At 35.5% G+C, this 21,821-nt stretch overlaps 1 protein-coding gene across 12 annotated transcripts in view; it reads left to right on the top strand.

Annotated features, from left to right (window-relative positions):
- ASPH (aspartate beta-hydroxylase) overlaps positions 1–21,821 on the top strand; it is a 208,870-nt gene that overhangs the window by 62,344 nt on the left and 124,705 nt on the right. For 11 of the 12 annotated variants that reach the window (XR_010920875.1, XM_067553706.1, XM_067553709.1 and 8 more), the window contains 8 exons: positions 6,601–6,690; positions 11,000–11,074; positions 11,555–11,698; positions 12,992–13,057; positions 14,302–14,358; positions 16,507–16,551; positions 18,977–19,012; positions 20,170–20,208. Coding sequence is in view for 11 of the 12 variants with exons in the window: in XM_067553706.1 (XP_067409807.1) it covers positions 6,601–6,690; positions 11,000–11,074; positions 11,555–11,698; positions 12,992–13,057; positions 14,302–14,358; positions 16,507–16,551; positions 18,977–19,012; positions 20,170–20,208 (552 nt within the window). In the remaining variant the exon portion in view is untranslated. The remainder of the gene's footprint in view (positions 1–6,600; positions 6,691–10,999; positions 11,075–11,554; positions 11,699–12,991; positions 13,058–14,301; positions 14,359–16,506; positions 16,552–18,976; positions 19,013–20,169; positions 20,209–21,821) is intronic. The other variant, XM_067553710.1, reaches the window with a different exon arrangement.

Consider the following 21,821-nt stretch of genomic DNA (forward strand, 5'->3'; position numbering starts at 1 on the left):
ATTCTTTTCATATGCAGAAAATGTAATAGGAAGTTACAGGTAAGCAGTTAGTAATACACTACATTAGAGCTTTCACTACTATTTAGTCTGGCAAAACTCCAGCTTCAAGTGGAGACTATCTTGAGTAAGGACTGATTATCTGCTTCTGTTAAATTACATAGGAAAAACTCTATAGCTTTTTCATAGAAAGAGGACCAGATTAATTTCTTTTATTTATAGGTGTGAATAGGGCTGTCTGAAAGTAACTGATTTTTTTCTGTGTTAGACACATCATAGTAAGCAAAATATTTTTTCTAGTTTTTAGGTTTATGTATAAAGCGGAAAGTTATTTGGACATAGATTTTTTTTGCAGAAAGTATGAAAATAGCATAAAAGTAACTTTATTTTTACTGAATCACTTTTTCTGCATATTCTTAAGGAAAATTAAATATTAAATCCTTCAAAAGTTAGGACGATGATTAGTATATGACCTCAGGAGGACATTTAATCCAAACCCCCCTGCTCAAAGCAGGACCAACCCCAACTAAATCATCCCAGCCCAGGCTTTGTCAAGTCACACCTTAAACACCTCTAATGACCCATTAAATCCTAGGTAACCCATTCCAGTGCTTCACCAGCTTCCTAGTGAAAAAGCTTTTCCTAATATCCAATCTAGTCCTTCCGCACTGCAACTTGAGACCATTGCTCCTAGTTCTGTCATCTACTACCATTGAGAACAGCCTAGCTCCATCCTCCCTGGAACTGTTTTTCAGGTAGATGAAGTCTGCCATCAAATCTGCCCTCATTCTTCTCTTCTAAACTAAATAAGACTAAACAAGCCTAGTTACTTCAGCCTCTCCTCATAAGTCATGTGCTCCAGCCCGCTAATTGTTGTTGCCCTCCACTGGACACTCTCTCCAATTTGTCCACATCCTTTCTATAGTGGGGGGCCCAAAACTGGACACAATACTCCAAATGCAGCCTCACCAATGCCAAATAGAGGGGAATAATCACTTCCCTCGATCTCCTGGCAGTGCTCCTAGTAATTCAGCTAGTTTTTTTGGTAATAAGGGCACAGTGTTTACTTATATGCAGCTTTTTGTCTACTGTGTACCCTAGGTCCCTTTCTGCAGAACTGCTGCCTAGCCATTTGGTCCCCAGTCTGTAGCAGTGTATGGGATTCTTCTGTCCTAAGTACAGGATTCTACACTTGTCCTTGTTGAACCTCATCAGATTTTTTTTTTTAAGATCAATCCTGCAATTTGTCTAGGTCTCTTTGTATCCTATCCCTATCCTCCAGCATATCTACCACTCCACCTAGCTTAATGTCATGTTATGCTATAGTTATTAATGTAAATTTCCTTGCTGATCTATGAGGTTGAAAAATTCATGAGGAAATGTTGTTTTAAAGAAGTCAATCTTAGGAGAGCAATCCTTGCATGATCATATAAGATTCTAAGTACCAGGAAACAAAGAGGTGCTTGACAGTCATTGGAATGCATGAATGCTCTGTAAAAGTAAATTTACAGTATTAGTTACAGAAAAATAGTGTTGTTAGAGTATGAAATTGAAAATGCTGCAGTTTAATATAAGATGCTTATTTTCTGCCATCTGCTGTATGATTTAATACATTAGTACTAAACTCAGATCTAATTTTAGTTTTATAAATGATTTAATAGCTTTAAATTGCCATTGTTAAATATTTATCAATATGTATCAATAAAAATATATCAATATATCAGTAACAAATATTTATCAATATTTATCAAGATAACAAATAGTTATCGAGATCTTTCCTCATAAATATTTCATTAATTTTGTTATGGATTAATTAGAATGAAAAAATAGGTGGCTAGGTAGGCCAGCATTACATGGGAGGGCAGGAAACTAATATTGGTGATCATCTTAGATTTTTCAAGTTGGAGCTGCAATTGGCATTGAAGTATGCAGATGAACTTGCACAAAATTGGTATTTTACAATTTAAAAATGGTACTCTTAATTAACATTTTCCCTTTTTTAAATGAAAATCTGAAAAGTAAAAGAAGCAATTAAAGAACCGCTCAAGACGACAAAGGAGAGAGAAGCATCCAAGAAGAAGGAAAACAAAGTTGAAGAGAAAAAGAAAACTGTGGAAGGAAAAGATTATGCTGACCGAAAGAATAAGAAAGTTGTTGAAGTGACTAAATTGAGGAAAGATTCTGACAAGGTTAAAAAAGACACAGGCACGGAAAAAGAAAAATCAGGACTAGACAAAAATGTGAAACACAAGGAGACTACGAAAAAATCAGCCACTGAAAAGGAGTTTACCCCTTTTCATGCAGGGAAAGACAAAGTAACTAAAAAGATAGCTAAAATCCCTTCCAGAGTTTCTGAAAATTCAACAAAGGAAGATAAGAAAAAACAGAAATAGAAATTTGATGGTGAGAAAAATTTAGTGTATTAGTAACGTAATTTTTCTGAAAGTCATTAGTGTGAGTGAAAGGTTATGCAGACTGCTTATGTGTGCACTTGCATTTGTAAGCACACAACAAATATATCTGCTGTGCAGCTCAAACGTGTACGTAATGTATTTGATCACAAGTCCTGTACATTAAAAATGGTTGGTATATTTGAAATCTGACTTCTCTTTTTGACATACAATATCAAACCAATCTAACTCTTAAATATGTCTCTTGCTTTGTATTAAAGTTTACATTTTTGTTGTAAATATGTGAAATGTAAAAAAACATTGTGGATCATGTGTAGAAGTTTATTAGGATAGTATTAGAGGATAATCTGGACATTACCTAAGTGGTGAAAACTTCTGCTGTAAGAAACTAATTCTCATTTTATTAGAAGGCATGCAAACTAGAGATCATGTCAGTGAAACCTGTTTTGTCATCATCTGATGCTTTTACTGAGTGTTGTAATGTTTTCAGTGGTCCTATGATGGTCTGTTTTGTATTGCTGCTATTATGCTTACCTTACTGTTGTATTGGTTTAATCTTTTGTCTGAAAGCTTTGTTAGTTCACTGACATTTTCAGTTCACTGTGGGCCAGATTTTCAAAAGTACTCAGAATCCAGCAGCTCCATTCTCAGTGGAAGCTTCTGGGTGCTTACTGCTTTTGAAAATCTGGCCGCTTACTGAGGTGTCTAAATGGGAGTTGTTGGATGCTGATCCAATTTTAGGAAGATATTGTATGTTATGATATTGTATTTTGGCTAGACTGGATTAGAGAACAGATTTGTGTACTCAACCAGTCATAGAATAGCATATTCTTACAATAATTTTTAAAAGTGTTGTTCTATGCACTAGGTCCTTTTTTGGATTGGCTGGTATTTCTTTGTTTTTTTCAGCAATGAAGAGTGAGAAGTATCCAGCAATCTTACAAATTGTGGTAAATAGGATGTTTCAAACTTTCTTCAGAAATAGTATATTTCAGTATGTTACAAAATTTGAACTTAATTTCTAGTTGGTATACGATGAGGTACTCTGTGTACACATCCTGATTTTATTTGGACAAACAATCGAGTTGATCATATGCTAAATTATTAATTGCACAATAAAATTATAAGAGACTAGAACAAAATCTGAAAATTATACTTGAGGGGCAATCACTATAGAGCTGAAGTCTCACTATAAGAAAAATCTGTAATTAAATAGTGCTTGTGAGAGATTGTGGGCTGGTGGTCAGAGCAAGATTCTGGAATTTGACTCCTCAGTTCTGCTTCTAACATGAACTGGTTCTTGTACAAAGTCAAAGTTACCTCACTTTAGTCTCTCAGTTGATCCAGTACACACACACATATGCTTAATGGTATTGAGTCTTATTATTTGTAAGGTGCTTTAAGACCTATCGATAGGTGCAATATCAGTTTAACATACTTTTATATAAATTTTATGAGGGAAACAATGTTTTTGAAAACAGCTCAAAGTAAAAACAATGACAAATAGTATAGTACAATATGACACTAGTTGTCAAAATTAGGAGGAATGACCTACTGAATTATTTTCTAAATACTTTTAAATGAAAGTGTGTGTGTGTGTGTGTGTGTGTGTGTGTGTGTGTGTGTGTGTGTGTGTGTGTGTGTGTGAGAGATCAGGGTACTGTAAGCAAAAATGTGGGTGTGAATATAGAAATCTCTCAGAACAACTCTAGAAAAATATTCTAAACCTTCTTTGGAAATGGGACTTGATAGCTGTGTCTTCATAACAAGCCGAGACTTCTAAGTTTTAGTAACAATATTAATACTCTTGTTCCATTGTAGCCTGTTGGATGTGAAGATAAATATTTGATAGAGAAATACTTGTAATTAGATATTGGAAGTACTATTGGCAAATTACATCTTGGGTTGCTCCAAGATTGAGGGTGTGTACATCAACATTTTTCTTTCATCTGGTAGCAATGAAAAGTGCAAGTGCAGGGAGTAGGGGGGAGATTTCAGTGTTATGCCTTTCTATGGTGTCTCCTCTCTGTTCCAGGCTCTGAACTCCCGTATTGCAGTTAACATAAATTATTTTAGATTGCTTTTTTCTCTTACTGGGTAACTAGAACAGATGGGTAACTAGAACAGATGTCTCCGTATATACTGAGAGAGAATAACTTTTTCACTCAGAAAAATTGCTTTGAACAGATTAATAGTTAAAAGGCTGATAGAATTGATGTGGTGGCTTAAGGCAATTTTAAAGGGGTATAGTGTAGTTCACTTTGGAGCAACCTGTTAGTTTACTGATTTGCCATTGCATAATTACAGCATATCTGTTGCTCGGCCAGTTCATACTGAAAGACAAATGCAGAACTCGAAGCAGCAAAACAAAGACAGAGTCATACTTTAACGTGGGTTTTGTGCTCTATTGGTATACCCGGTTTGTAAACTCACTTGATGTTGCAGTGAAGCCAGTGCTTAATCTGTGCCAAGACTGAGCCCCAGCACCTCTACCTCTGGGCTTGTAGCATCAGTTATGAATGGAAAAAATGGCTTGAGTCCTGGCACCTCTTTCATTATAAATTAAGGACAGGATAGAGCTCAAACTGAGACTGTTTTAGTGTGTGCAGCTAAAACTCAGAATTGCTGGGGGGGGGGAGAGGGATAGTAAGTGATTGGGAGTTAATATGCAAAGTGGTGAATTGCAGTTTTTTAAAATGGGGCTTCAAATATTTTAAGTGCTTACATGTTTCAACTGTGCTTATAACTATTAGAAGATCATACAGAGCTGTTGAAATACTTAAGTTTATTGTTTCTCTATATTTTAATTGTTGTTCATTTAGTATCAATTTTGGTTAAGTTCTGTTGAGAATGAATTCTAAAAACTATGTAACATAAACATGTCTAGAAAATAGGGTTGAGGGAACTGAAGTTCTCACTACTTCCATTGTTCAGGTGTCAAAAATTAGTCCTGTGTATTGACTAGTGAACAGTATTCAGGGACTAATGTTGGATTTTATTCATCGTAAAACAAATTTGTTGTATAATCCATTTGAAATTTTATGAGTTTGACATTTTAGGAGTGAATATTTCAATTATGTGAGACACACAGTACAATTGGATATTTTTCAATCAGAACAACACAAGAAGCGTGTAGACCTTGTAGTATGGTTATTGAGTAAGAACTCTGACTTATCCATTTTTATGGGATAACCAAAAGGAAAATTTAGGCTTATTATCAGGATATTTTTGAGAATGTTCCACAACCTGGCATCTCAGTCGCTCAATATAAGTGTCTTAAACCTTTCACTTGGTACTTTCTAAAACCAAACTGCATAAGTAAGTGGTAAGTGTGCATTAGGTAACAGTTCTTCTTTGGACACATGAAAGATGGACTAGGTGATCTTCCCACTCTTAGATTCTGTGATCCTTTTACCCCTGGCACTGATTACTGTACTTGTGCAGCTCCCTTGTTTTCCATCATGGTGAGATCCAGAGGCACTTATTTAGTTGTACAGCAAGTCTATATTGTGGAAATCTTTATAGCAGAGCTCTATGAATCATAGTTTTGCTAATAATATTCATGAACCTGATTTATGGAAAACTATATTTTCTAAAATATATTTATTAAGAAAACTATAGGCTAGATTGCTGAATCTGAAGGCAAAGTTAGGCTCATGGCCTTCTTTACGACTTATTGAGCTATATTTGCGAGCCTTGTCAATTGCTTTATTATGAGCTATGCATTATGAAAACAATTTAAACAAGATGACATCCTAAAAAAAAATCACAACACCTATTTCCAAATTTTGAAAATGGCAAAGTGAAAACAAATGTCTGTTTATATCAGCATACGTTACTTACTCATACTAAACAAAACCTATGAACAATATTGTGATGTGTTTAAATCAGTGTGGATTTTGTTCAATAAACTTATACCAATGAAAGAAGTTTGGGCATCTTTACCCATTTTTCTAATCTCATGTTTGTTTTCTTAAAATAACTCTATAACTGCCCCCATGCATTAGTCTTTGCGGAGAACGTAAAGTTAAGGGCAACCTACAACAGTACATTGCTTGAATAAATCCCCAGGTGCTTATACTGTCCATTTGTTTTACTGATAATATAATTGAATGAAGATTATCTCATACTGATATATAATTAAATCAAGACAAAAAAAGCCTAAAGCTCACTTTATAACTGAAAAATGCAGGATTTAAAGAAAGATCTGTCCCAGCACAGTCAACTCCAGCAGAATCTGAGGAGCCCATTCACCCTGCAGAGCAGTCATTCATTAAATCAGGTAAGGTCTCTCACGAGCTGTAGATGACAACAAAAGGCAAGAAACATTTCACTAGATTATGACTCCTTTGTCTTCCTGGATGTGAAATTGCATGACCTCTCATCACAGGTAAAAAAGCCTTCTTTCTGTTGCCAGTATTTTCCCATTTAATTTCTTCACCGTTTTATTTTGTGATAGTAATTTGTTTACAGACTATTCAGGAATCACTATAAGTAACTGTTCTAAAATCCATAAACATTAATTCTTAATAACCAGTTAATTCATACATTAGAAAAAGCTACTGTAAACATTCTTCACTACAATTTGGATCGTATTGTTCCAGCATATTTTTCTGAGAGAATACAAATGCTGATATGATATATACATATAAATGTAGTAGCGTACCTAATCAAACATGGTGGCAGATGTGCCAGATTAAGAAGAGTCTGCAAAGTTTAATTAGGTTGCTCCGCTAAGTGTTAAATGAAGGTAGTACAATACATAAACATGTACATGAATGCTGTCTCTTACTGTTTCATGTCCTCATTAGAGGACAAAATATCCAAAAATACAATGTAATTTTCAGTGACCTGAAAAAGGCATAAAATCTGTTTTTAAAATAGATTCAAATTTTGAAATTGTTTTATTTTATATATGTATAAAATAAAATCAGTTATACTGGGAGTTTATATTTGGCTCAACAGCTGAAACAAAAGTGTGGAAACAATTGTAAACACATTATTAATGTCCCTTTATATAAATATTAATGTTTTTGTTGCTATTATTATGGTAAAAGCCTAAGGCCACCGAACCAGGCTCCAGGAGCCCATTGTGTTAGGCACTGTATACACACATAACAAAAACACTCATAACAAAAAGATGATTCTTTCTTCATTTTCTTTTTTAATTTAAATGCTTTTTGCGTTTCTGCAATATTTTAAGCTTAATAGCTGGGCAAAACTTAATCAAGTGTGCTACGTATTTTTAAACATTCAGTATTTATACCACAGTACTCAAGTACTTATGATCAGAATCTACCTTCAGGAACAGATTTTCAGCTTAAAGCATCAAAAAGATTAAAACCTATCAGTCTTACTCAGAATTCAAGGAGACAAATTAAAGACCCAATTTTACAAGTGCTTGCTATAGAGTAGTACTTACTACCAGCCAGAGTGCATGGATTGGACTCAAAATCTCTTTTCTGCATTTTTTTCTGTGTCTTGAGAGAGCACATCCTATTAAAGTCTACACACAATGAGTAACAAATGTAAGGCATGTTGTTAATAAATTGGAACTTAGTCTGTGCTAAAGAAGTAGAATTATTTTTCTTGTATCACCCTTGATAAAATTAATTGACTTAAGTAGTAATTTCCATGTATTCTGAAAACGATACCAAGTATATGCACTTCATCTGAGCATACAGTGTTGGTAGTTTTCATACTGCATATAACTTCTCTATACCAATCACATGAAAACTGAATTAATAAATTGAAATTAGGCTGGGAAATTGAAGATTATCTGAATGTATGAAACGTATAAGTGCCAAAAATATTATTACACCAGTTAACTCTTTTGAGTGGTCCCTTCTGCACACTACAGTACCTACTGGGTATAACAATAAATATAAATATTATGAATGGATAATATTTAACAATATTTAATATTAATATTACAACTTAATTATAATTTTGTATTGTGTTAAATAACTTCTATCTGATGTGCCCTGTGGAAACAAGCATGTAGTGCATTTTCTAATTTCACATGTAGGAAACGTTAATGTTTCTCTTCAATATTTATGTTTTACTTAATCTAAAAAGCATATTAAAATTTGTCTAAATGAAATTGAGTACAGTTTGATACATTCCTTTAAGCACTTATTCTCCCAGTTTCTGTAAATCCATGATTGTGTCACTTACTTTAATTTAGAATTTCAACAGAGCATCTAATTAAATAATCTTAAATTTATCTGACACTTCTCTCCATATAGTTTAGCTTTTTTGCTGCTGAATAAGGAAATAAAAAAAGGATACTCCCTATTTAGATTGCATATATAATAGTCTTACTATTTTAAATTAATGCTGAAAATAAAAAAGCTTTATGGAAAATGTTTTGAAAATAGGTTCTCTGTCATGGCTTGATAAGTTTTTGAAAACCTTTTTTTATAGACATCAAAAATAAAACAAATTTGTTGTTGTCCATCCTTTATAAATAGTACTTTCCTTACTTTCCGCATTAATTAAAGATTAAACCCATTCCATTTTTCTGGGGTCAGACAAATTCTTCAGTTTGAGCCAGTATGGATTAGGCTCTGGACAAGGACAAAAAGACTTCCTTGCTGAAAAAATTAGTCCAGTTTACAAATAATATTTTAATCTGCTGTGATGCTCAAGGAGCTCAAGCTGACATGAGAAGTTATGTAGTACATGTTCAGTATATATAAAACTAAAGAGCCAGAAGGCATTTAAGGCTCACTGATTTTACAATGACTTATTACCATTTTGTTTGCTCTTTGTTATCTTACTTAAATTCAGAATAAAAATTCACATAAGATTAATAAACTGGTATTTCCTTTCTGTATCTCATATATTTAAATATATGTGCACTTGTGCACCCATACAGTCTCTCTCTCTCTCTCTCTCTCTCTCTCTCTCTCTCTCTACTTCATAATAAGAAATTAAATCTTTCTTCAATTGATAGAAAAATACAGTGTTCCAAAATTTCATATTGAAAACCTAAGACCCATCTTTCTGGAACTTAAAATGATCTGTGGACTGTCAAGTGCTCAACCTTCCTTCCAGCATGTGCATATATTATAAGAAGAAATGGTATCTTTAGTAACAGTGTGGGCCAAATATTCAAATTTGAGGAAGGTGTTTATTGTGCGTAAACCGTTGCACACTCAACACAGGTGTTCAACACTTGATGTCTTCATGAAAATCGGATATTTTTGTATTCACCTGGTAATTGAACACCTAACTGGCCACATACTTGTGTGAATTTCTGGTTTACCATGTGCACATTAAGTATTTGCAGCTGAATTAGGTGTAAACAAATGTGTAGTTGCACATTCTTAACTGCAATAATCAGTCTGTGTCTGTCACACGAAAGAGATGATAAAGGAAGCGACACATGAAATCATTATAATATGAACATGACATTTTTTCTCATCAAATTCATTCTGATAATAGAGTATGTATTGCTGTTTATCAACTTTTTGTGGGTAATCTCTTAAATTAGAGCCCCATAAATCTGAGAGATGAAATAAAGTTAAGATTTACAAAGCAATGTACTTGAAGACGCATGCATACATACACTTCCTTTTAGCAGGCTTGACTTTTAACTCCTGTAATGCTGTATTGGAAAATATTCTGTGTTCACATCTTATTTATGGCTCTATATAATTACTGGAAGAACTAATTTTTAATTGAAGCAATTTTTAAAAAATGGTGTGATGGGGAGGTTGGGACAAAGGTTTTATCATAAATAAATGGGTCAGAAATGGGAGAATTAGGTGTAATGTGGCATGAACTACTTGGGTAGTCTTACCAGTGGGAAAATTGACATCCCTTGCCTGTCATTTAAAAAAACAAAAAACAAAAACCCTCACTAACTTGGATAGTATTTTGCTGTCCTACAGCATGACGCACAAATGACATTGCCCACAAGATGAGTGCTTTATTTAAGGGATTAAAAAAATGTGGTAGGTTTTCATAACCCCCTGCCTCCTCCCCCCCAAAAAAAGAAATGTAACAGTGGATTGGGTATGATACAGAGCATTACTACTACTTGAAGTAGTTTCATTTTTTCAATTCCTACCATTGTTCTTTATTTTTAAAAGGTACGTGGGATGTTTCATTTTTATTTGTTTTTCTTGTGTACCTTGCAATAAATATTTCTGCATAGGTTGACACAAGCAGAGAATTCTTAGTGATTACTGTGTCTCAGCTGGAATGCAATTACCTTAAGTCACTAGTGACACTGTCACTTTAAAAAAGCATGTACTGAAAAGTTGATGTTCTCGACATACTTAAAAGCATAAAATAAATGCTTTCAGTTCATCTTCAGTGAAATGGCTAGATGTCTGGCAGATCTTTTAAAAATGTGTTCATTTTTGCTGTTTAAAAAAATACAACCTATTTTGTCTCACCCCATACCCCCAATCCAATTAATTAGAGGTGAAAGAAAAACTATACAGTGATCTAATATGGTTAAGGAGTTTCTTTACTGAATTTGTCCATTTTTTACTACAAACTAATCAATTGAAAAAGTTTCAAAGTACAATCTTTGTTGTCCTTTGCAATTTCTTTGACGTATTTTATAATCCATTTAGAGCACAAGAACGTTGAAGCAGAACTGGAAGAGGAAATCCAGTCCATTCTTCATGAAGCACTACACTCACAACTCGGTATGAATTCCTACTTTGCAGTTACTGGAGAATTTATAAGTAGCATGACAGACTAGACAGATTTGAGAGAGAGATTCTTGATGGTGCACTGTATTTTCTTTCAACTGTGTGAGAGTGGATAGCCAACAAATGAATAACACCCAAGGTATAGGCAACAAAACCTTATAACTGGCCTGATTTTCAGTGGTGCTGAATACCTGTAGCTCCCATTGACTAATCTACAAATAATGGCTCGAAATGTTACATCTTGCCATAGCAAGGGAGGACAGGGATGGTGTCACTTGTCACTGAGGTTCTCTCCTAGCAGTTTATCCAGTGAATCAATGTGCAGGCATTTTAGAAGAGCATGCTGATAATGGTTAAGACCTAACTTATTTTTGGAAATGTCTAAGAACTGTAAGAGAAAATTTGAATGTGGACTGTTCGTTGATTCAGCAGCTGCTGGGTATAGTATTAATTACTTCTGTAATTATTAATCAGGAGAGAAGCATGATGGAGTAAATGATGAGGAGAAGGAGGAAGTACATGAAGAAACTTTTGAAATTCCTACCACAGATGACCTTTATAGTGCTTTAGAAGATGAAATGCCTGAAGTATTTGAAACACCAGAACCTGTTCAAGAAGGTATCTGAACCAATTAAAATATTTCTAGCTGATTCTTGTAAAAATAATGAGTTAATATAGTGGAAATTATCTAAGTGTAGCAAGACTGAAATGCTCATTGAAGTTTTTAGGGCCTTCCTTTTGTGACAGGTCAGTTACTGCATTTATGTGTTGTGACAGGGCCAGACCTGATGGCTATAGGAGAGTATTGGAAGGGATATGTATTAGCCCCAGGATCAACAAATCCTTGTTCCCTGGGTGATTCAGACAGGGTTACTCCAGGTCAATTGGGCCATGTGGGACCAATTAAGGAGCTTGCCCCAGCAGTTAAAAGCCTCCTTGTCAGGCAGATGGGGCAGCTGAAAGGCAATTGAAAGGACGAGCGGAGCAAAGCAGAGCAGCTACAGAGCTTAGAGCCATTGCTGTTGCTGCCACAACACCAAAGTTATGGGAGTTGGGAAGAAGCCTGTCTTGGGAGGGCCGAGGGTCGTGGGCTCAGAGGCCTGAAGGATGACCTGGACACTCAGACAACGAGTGAAGGAGTTGAAGTGGAGTGACTTCACCCAAACGGGAGGATCACAGGGATAGAGAGACCAAAGTCCAGGAAGGTGGAGAAAACCCTCACCCCGGTTCCAGGAAGCGGACCACGAGCAGTGGGGCCAAGAACAGGCAACCCAGGTAAGATAGTAGCTCTCATGGACTAAGTGGTTTGAGGCTACTCCTTGCAAGGTCCCTCAGTCGGGGCCCAGGGTAGAGGGCGGGACCATGCGCCCCCGCTTCCACCCAGCCATACCACCAGCATAGCTGAAGAGAGCGCAGGACCCACAGAGGGGCAGAACCAGGCCTCACTCGCCACAGTGTGCAAACAGTTAACTGTGAACATAGCTGGCCAATATTCACAAACAAATACTCTTTCACCTACAGGAGTGTGCATTGCAATTTGTGAGTGCATGTAATGAATGCCCTTTAAAAGTGCAATTAAATCTAAATTTCAGTTTGTAGATATGTGACAAATGTTAAGTCTCAACAAAAGCTATTCCCAAATATAAATACTTTATAAATCAAAACAAGATTAACACATTTTAATTTGTAGCATATTAATTAATCCTATATCTTGTGTATTAAACAATATTTTTAAGGAGATATTTTTTTTGTTTGCTTTAGGTTTTCTTCATTCTACCTACACATTTGTATTATATTCTCCAAATGGTCTTATTGTGCAAATTTAGGGGCTGTGCTGAAGCCTATTTGAAATTTTGAATCTATCCTTACTTGTATACAATAATTGAAAACTGTTTCATTTTTGTGTCTCAGAAACTGACAATCATGATCAGGTAGAAGAGCATGGAGTAGATGAGCCTGAAACCATTGAAATTCCTGGTATGAATCTGTTTTTCTTAGCTGCATAATGCTGCTTTTTTGCCATAATGCTAAAAATAAAAACAGAGAAGCTAAATAGAAGTCACTAAACTAATCTAGAGTTGTGATTTTAAAAACATTTCGTACTACTCCAAAATCTTTGTTGTTATCTAAGGTATTTGAGTCCTTTGAGTGGACTAACAGGCTTGCAATTTAAAATTAATAGTGTAAGGGAAGAAGTATCGTAGTCACAAAAACATGTCTGTTTTCAGTAGCGCAGAACCTGTGGGCAGACTTGGTGCATTCAATTATGCTCCTGGCTCTCTAGAATGTGTATGTATGATTAGTAAAATTCCACACAGAACTTACGTTTTTCACACACGGATAGATTAACACAAGCAGGGAGAGGGACCTATGGTTGGATATTCTAAAAGTAAAAGCACTGCTCTTCAAGTAAGGTGTTGTGTGTTATATGAGTTTTAGTATCTTCTTTAGTTGATTTTAAATCAGTAAACAAAATGGTGTAAAAATAAAGCAAAAGAGAAGGTAAAAAAAAGTATCCATTGAAGTAGACTTCCATTATGTTAGGACTCCTTCCACCATGACTGTTTCTTGGTGAAAATTAGGCTTGCCATGCAAGTGACAGTTTTGCATGGAGATTATTATCTGGTAAGCCTTTCCCCCAGGTAGCTGATTCACTAAGCAATATTGACCTTGAACTAAAAAAATACTTTAAAAAGACAGCCAAGAATTGTGGTGTTCTGTCATTTCTTAATGGTATAACAAAAACTTTTTTCTCTTTCTGTGTTGTTATAGATTAATGTACAATTTTCGTAGAATCTTGTTTCCTTATTCTTGGACCAAGATGTATTAGACAACAGACCAACACTGACATGATTTTTTCCTATTGTTTAGTTGTGGGTTCTCTATGTATGTTCATTGACATGTATTGATGGAGATCAAGGGTGGTGGCAAAATTAGTAAATGAGCTGTGAATAGGAAGATTTTATTTTATTAATGGCATCCTTATATGGAGATGATCAAAAGTTTGGAATCCACTGGTCTAGCAAACATTTTTTCTCTTGCTGGTCTTACCATGAAACTGCACTTGAAATTTCAGTTGAAGGGCCTTCATTTGTTCATTCTTAGCCAGTCATCAGTATGTTTATGGAGAGGTAGCGAGGTTATTGAGAGCCAGAATATGGTCACTCATTAAAATATCAGAACATTAAGTATGAAAAAACAGCTAATTTCTTAATTTACAGTTTCACATGAATATAACATGGATGTAGAAGAGCCAGCATATGAGACAGAAGTTCCAGGTTTGTAAACTATTAAAAAATCTTTTATTAAAAATCATTTGTATATCTTGTATGCGGTATTCACAGTTGTGTTCTCAAGTAGTTTGGCATAAGAAACAGCTTTTGGTATACGTTGTGTATGTTAGAGTCTAATGAGGAATAGGCGAATCTGGGTATGGCTTTGGTTTTGCAAAACAACAGTTCTGTTTAATTTTGGTAAGTGCAAAAACTTCAGGCCACCTTTGGTGAAATCTTGGCCTCATTGAAGTTAATGATAAAACTTCCAAACTTCAGGGAGGCCAAGATTTCACTGCATGTGTTCACTGCATTTTTTTTTTAAACTGTAACCTGTAAGGAGTTTCCTGTGCTCACTTGTGTCTCTCTTCAACTGGAGTAACTGTAGATTCATAGATTTTAAGGCCAGAAGATACCATTATGATTATCTAGTCTGACTTTCTGCATAGCACAGGCCATACAATTTTACCCATAATTCCTGCATCAAGCCAAATAACTTCTGGTTAAACTACAGCAGCTTCTTAGAAGGACATCCAGTCTTGATTTAAACTCTGTAAGAAAAATCCATCACATTTCTTGATAAGTTATTTCAGTAGTTAATTACCCTCACTGATAAAAATTTGAACCTTATTTCCAGTTTGAATTTGTTTAGCTTCAACTTGCAGACATTGTTAAATTTAAGATCCTTCTACTATAAGAAATCTTCTCCCCCTATAGGTATCTACAAATTGTGATCAAATTTCTTCTTAACAATCTCTTTGATAAGCTCAATAGACTGAGCTTCTTTAGTCTCTGACTGTAAGGCAGGTTTTCCAGACCCCCAAATCATTTTTGTAGCTCTTTTCTGAACCATTTCCAATTTGTCAGCATCTTTTTTAAAATATGGAAACCAGGACATTACATTACAATAATGGAACATAGGGACATAGTATTCCAGTTAGTGCTGTATATGGAGGTAATACCACATCTCTGTTGCTACCCTGTATTGCCCTCTTTGTACGTCAAAGGATTGCGCTAGCCCTCTTAGCCACAGCATTGCACTGGGAGTTTGTGTTCAATTGGTTATCCACCATAGACCCCTAAGTTCCTTTAGAGTTTCTGTTTTGCAGGATATTATACCTCTCTCCCTCACCCATTCTGTAAGTCTGATCTGTGTTCATTGTTCCTCGATGTATGATCTTGCATTTAGCTATATTAAATGTTTGTGAGTCCAGTTTACTAGACAGAATCAATCTGTTTATATTAATGACCTCTCCTTATTCACCACTTCACCAATCTTTGTTTAATCTGCAAACTTTATCTGTAAAGATTCTGTGTTTTCTTCCAGATCATTAAATAGCACTAGGGCAAGAGCAGATTCATGCGAGACTACAGTAGAAGTACTGCATTTGATGAGTCCTAATTAGTTATATTTTCAAATCTGTCAGCCAGTTTTTAATTCATTTAATATGTGCTACATTGTTTTTAGTGCTATTTTTAATAACATCATGTGGTACTGAGTTAAATGACTTGCCAAAGTCTAAGTATATTGTGTCAATACAGTTATCTGTATCAACCAAGCATGTAATCTCACTTAAAAATGTATATAGTTTGCAAAACAATATCGAATTCATAATTCTATCTTCCCTTTCATCTTGAAATATTTCTTACCCTGTTTCTGGGACCACAAGAGAAATGGGAGGTTAAAAAATAAGCGCAGGTTTTTTAAGATCATGTATGGTATGTAGAAACACTATTTTGATTAAATGCAAAAATCTGTTGCCCAAATTTTTGGACTGCTGTTTGATTTATACTTGTAAATACAACTCTCTAGGCTCCAATCCTGCAAATACACACATGATTAGTTTGACTTATATAAATAGTCCCACCAAAGTCAATGAGACTGCTCACATGCTTGTCTTTAAGCATGTGCATAAATGTTTCCAGGACTGGGGACTCCTACTGTAGATTGTGTATGTGTGGTTTTATAAACCAGTATTCAGTGGTTAAACAAAACATTGCATGATTACATTATTATTAGCATTAGTATCTGGAATATAAATGGAATGGAGCTAAATGTTTACACATAGGGTATTTTGGTTGCTGCTGTGTTCCTTGGCTATTTGATGACAGAATGATTTAAATAAAGCACAGTAAATACATCTTTCTTTTTAGATGACACTGAATTAGCACATGAAGATTCTCTTGAACATCATAGAGGTACTATACAAGAAGACTTTCCTTTTTATACCATGCGGTTAAAAAGATGCATTTCCTTTTGGGGGGCTGGGGACATTTCTTCCTACAAATTAAGGACTGCATCAACTTTTTGGTGATGCCTTACATTTATATTATAGTTTCCACCCTGAAAGATTCTAAAGCATTTTATTAATCTAATGCATGTGATGTAAAACAGTGCAGCTGCCTCTGTAATGGAGCCACATGAGTGGAACATTATCTTGTTCAGAATATGCAGGTGAATGAAAGACAGAAACTAGAATGAATCTTAAGTGGCAGGCGGCAACTTTATTCTCACTGGGTAGGGGTAGTATATACCCACCCCATTGCACATAGCAGGCATTCAACTGGGTCCAGTGTGAGCTTATAGATCTCCCTCCAAATAACCAGTAAGTCAGAGTAGATTTCTACCCCAGGACTCAAATCATTTCTAAATTTCATGACCCTTGGTACTCTCTACCCCTCGCAGGTTGGGATAGAAGGTACCAAGGGGGAGCTTGGTCTGCAAGGATTTTAGGCTTCCACTTATGGGCACAAGGCCCACCAGCCAAAATCCCAGGTTTCATTTACTCCTGGCCCTTTTATTCTTTATTTCCACTGACCACCAGCCACACATTGTGACAAAATGAACATTCCTATATTTCTTTCAATATTATCTCCTAAATCTTGGTCATCTTTTATATCAGCTATACGTCCCACAATGCTGCAAAGAAGTTGAAGCATTTTATAAACCCAATTGGTGATTAATGGCCATATCTTATTGAAATTGTATGAGATTTTTATCTAGGCAGAATGTAATTACCTAAATTAGTATTTGGCTAGGATATTGAATTGCCTAGTATTGGCTTAGGATATTGTGGTTAGGATGTGTGACATAACCGAGGATAGTGTGGACTGCTGAATAACCGTCTCCCCTCAGTTTTCCAATCTGGGGTGCCTTTTACATTGCTTTACTGTTGAACAGCCACTCCTGGCCAGTTAACACACAGCCTCCAGCATGTAACTTGCTCCCAGCTACACAGTATTGAGTGCCACTAGCTAGCCACTCATGAATTACACTGCAGAAAGACACCAGCAGATTCTCTAGTCTCAGACTTTCCCCCTAGAAATGTGTGTCTTGTATTGCCCACCACTCTACTGGAAAATGCAAGCTCACAGAAATGTCCATCATTTCATCAATGGAAAATGACATATACCGACTTTGTTATCCCAAATGGAGTTGCTCACACACTTTAAACCAAACACACTGGTTAGAGAAAACAGTGAAAAAAGTTTTATTAACTACAGAAAGAAAAAAGAGGTTTTAAGTGACTACAAGTAATGAGGCATAAAAGTCAGGATTGGTTACAAAAGAAATGAAAAATAAAACACAACTGACATTTAACTTAACAAACTAAAATGGATTCAAAGCAAATATCTTTCTCACCAGTTGTTTTACAGTCTACTAGCTGAGTTTCTTTTCAGCCAGGATTCCCTCCTCTCCCCCCAAGCTCAGTTCTTTAAGTGTCATTGATGCCATGAGCAGAGATGAAGGAGGAGAGTGAGGTGAAGCGTTCTTCTCCCCTCTTTATAATTCAATTTCTTGTGCTAGAAATATCCTTGCAGAGTCATGGTTTCAAAACAGTCTCTTGTGGACATAAGGTTTGAACTGTCTTTGTGATGAAATGTAAATTTCTTTTTCATGCCTTTCCCCTGCCAGAGAATGACCAACTAAGCAAGTGATAGTCCGTTAACACCTGTCTAGGATGCCAGAATATCTTAGTCTCTGAAAACTGGGTTGGGCCTGTTTTTTTAACTTGGAATATATTATAGCAATGTTATACAGTAAAATCTTATAACTTTACATATAATGTGGATACACACATTTTACCAGGACAATAATGTTCAGCAGATTGAGTTTTCAAATGACACCTCTCAAGACATACTTTGTAGAAAATTTAACATAGTCTTTGAACATGGGGTACAGCCTGTCACAGGATATTTAAGTGCTATGGGATAATTAATGATCAAATCCAAAAGGAGCACTTAAAGCAGCAGAATGTCCCATTACATCATGCTGTACATAGAAATGACTCAGAAGAGAACTGCCATTGTAATTTGACGTAATTTTTTGTAGCTCATTTTGTGAATTTCACAGGAAAACTTAGCTACTGACTCAAATTAAGCCTGTCTATCTTGTGGAAACTAATTTTTAAACCTGTCTTTTGATGCAGGAAAATTTCAGAATCCTGTTTGAAGGGAAAAAACTCCACTCTTTGTGTCTTAAATTTAAATATATCACTACTTACTATTCAAACAAGTAACTTAGTATATGCGTTAGATCATTTTAACATTTATCCTATTCCTCAGTATGTGTATTCATGCTATCTCTAAAATTCTGTGACTTTAATACTTTTTTTTTTAACAGAAAATACAATGCCCCAAGACTATGATGAAGAACATGGTATAGCTATTATCTTTAGTGAAAATATTGATCATAATTAAATTTTAATTGTCCTGTCATTTTAATATTTCACTATCTTTCTTTGTCTTAAAATTAGGCCTGTTTGTAATGTCCTTTTTTCACCTCCATAATATTTCCTTTTCATCAATAGGAGAGCCTGGAAAACATAAATTAAATGGATTAGTTTAGATGTTCAGAAACGAAGCACGTATTTGTAACAATGAAATTACAAAAAAGAGGGATGCTGACTTTTAGACTTTAATTTGTGAATCTTGCCCTAAGTTATTAGGGTATTCTGTTTTTAGAATGTATTAATTTGTTTGCATTTAAGTTGAGCTCTTCATGCAATACTTACTGACATTTCATATATTTAAATAAATCAGTGCCCATCTAATGTACCTTTCCAAAATTTTAAAATTCACATCATCAGCAACATATTAAACATCCATATAATAAATAGTCAGCCTGTTCTTAAAGTTTAATTGCCATTGCCCAACAGCAAAACAATAGTAGAGCTTTTCAGTCAGTTAGCCTCTTTCCTCTCCAAAGATTTGAAAGAAAAAATGGCCCTTGAATTACATACAAAGGTAGCAAATTTAAGTTGACTATAATAATTGTATAAAGCTATACTTCATATCAGTGATAATTGTTCTGATAATTGACATCTGACAAAGTGGGTTACAGCCCATGAAAGCTTATGCCTGCAGAAATTAAATTAGTTAGTCTTTAAAGTGCTACAGGACTCTTGTTGTTTATGTTCTGAGTATTTATCTCTACTTGGGTCAATGTGCTGAAATCTAGCTTTTTTAAATCATATCTGGTTGAATGAAAAAAAACAAAACTTTTTGAACTTTCACTTTGTCAGAGCTCTCCTGACTGAATTTTTTAATTGGACATTTATGGGTCCAATTACATAGTTGCTCCATGTGTGGAATTCTCATTGACTTCAGTGAAGTCTGTATCTGTGGAGCTGCTGCAGTCACGCCCCAAATCTTTATTGGGCAAAGCACTTGAATGCACTGCATCGACTGAGACAAATGGACTAGATGTGCTAATTTCCAACTCTAACACCTACGCTTATCAAATAAGGTGTTTTTATGATACTTTGCTAAATCAAACCCCACAACCTTTGATTATTATTAATTCTGTCTTTTTAGAACCATATTATGAAGAAGAGACTGAGACTCAGGATACAGGTAAAGATAATACTGTTATATTGGACATGTGGTTTTTAAACAAATGTCATTAAGGTGGAGTTAAAGCTGCAAATAAATACCAATTAAATCAAACATTATAATATCTTAGTTTTTAAAGAATAATTGAACATTAGGTAATTCTTAGTTAATGCTCCCCAAACAACCTTAATTCCAGCCTACAATCCAGCTATATTAAAGTGTGGAATCTGAGCCATGTCAGAAAGCTACAATACCTTATGTGGCATAATTCAGTCAGAACATACTTTGGGTGGTAGAAAAGATGGTTTATGCTCTTCAGCTAATGGTAGCTATAATGAAACATTAGTTTTGAACAATTTTTTGAGAGCCAAAAGATGAGCTGCTGGGTTTTTTAAATAATATCCTTAAAGTATTCTCACCTTGAGATCTCAGGCTTCCAGTGTGAGACAGGTTGGGAACTTCTCTAGCTCAAAGCTTCTTGGGGGGGTGGCCCTTCAGCAGTTGTAATGTGGTAGTTTAGATGGCTTTCCTCTGCCTACTGGTTGTGTGCTGCCCACTGCCACTATCTTAGCTCTAGAACCTTCCAGGGCCATTGCTTGTTCACTGCAGTCAGGCAAGATACTTCCTACAGGAGCTGCAGTCAGAACCATTTGGAACTGCCACTAGTAGCTCTGCTTTGACTCATTGATCCTCGCTTTCAGTGCTAGATGTACATTGTTGGTGTCTTTATCCTCTTGGCAACACCAATAAGCTAAGTTTGTTTATTTTATTTGCCTGCCTCTCTCTGGGTGCTGTGTGCTTTGAAGAGAGGTGATTGAACAGACTCTGATTGTTTAGCTTTCAAAGGAGACAAATATGAATAGCCACAATAAATGTATATAAAATAATGAATGTTATAGAGAAAGTAGATCAAGAGCTTCTGTTTTCCTTGTCTCATAACATAAGAACAAGGGGATATTCAATTAGATTAAAAGGTGGTAAATTCACCTTAAATTTAATTAAATTAAAAGGTGGCAAACTGATAAAAGGAACTACTTTTTCCACACAATGAATAATCAAGTTGTGGAATTCATTACCACAGGATGTCCTCAAAGCCAAAAATATAGATAATTTCAAAGAGAGACTGATGTGTATAGGGATAACAAGAAGACTAATAGTCAAAATAGTTAATCAAAACAAATTTTTGAAGAGTTACTAAGGCCTGGTCTACACTAGGACTTTTGTCGACCAAAGTCAGCTTTTTGTGCCAAAACAGTGGTGGTGTACACACTTCAATCTCCCTGCCCAACTCCTCTAATTTTGCAACAAAACAAAACCAACTCGATGAGAGGTGTAGAGCTTTTTACTCCAAACTTTTAGCGACAAAGCATCAGTGTATGTTGCAGTAAATGGTCTCCAGGAAGTGTCCCACAGTGCCCATCCTGACCGCTCTGGCCCTCAGTTTGAACTCAGCTGTCCTGCAGCCATCCACTCATCCCCCTTTAAATTTTTAAAATTCCACTTTCTGCTTGATCGGCGTGGAGAGCTCACATCTCATCTTCCCAGCTGACCCCAGCTGTTCCACACACTAAACGCTCTCTGATTGGAGCACAGTGGATGTTGTGGATCTGATCAGCATCTGGGGAGAGGAGGTT

Source organism: Emydura macquarii, unplaced genomic scaffold (assembly GCF_026122565.2).
Source record: "Emydura macquarii macquarii isolate MOO-44397 ecotype Brisbane River unplaced genomic scaffold, CSIRO-AGI_Emac_v2 contig_1477, whole genome shotgun sequence".
Classification (NCBI taxonomy): domain Eukaryota; kingdom Metazoa; phylum Chordata; order Testudines; family Chelidae; genus Emydura; species Emydura macquarii.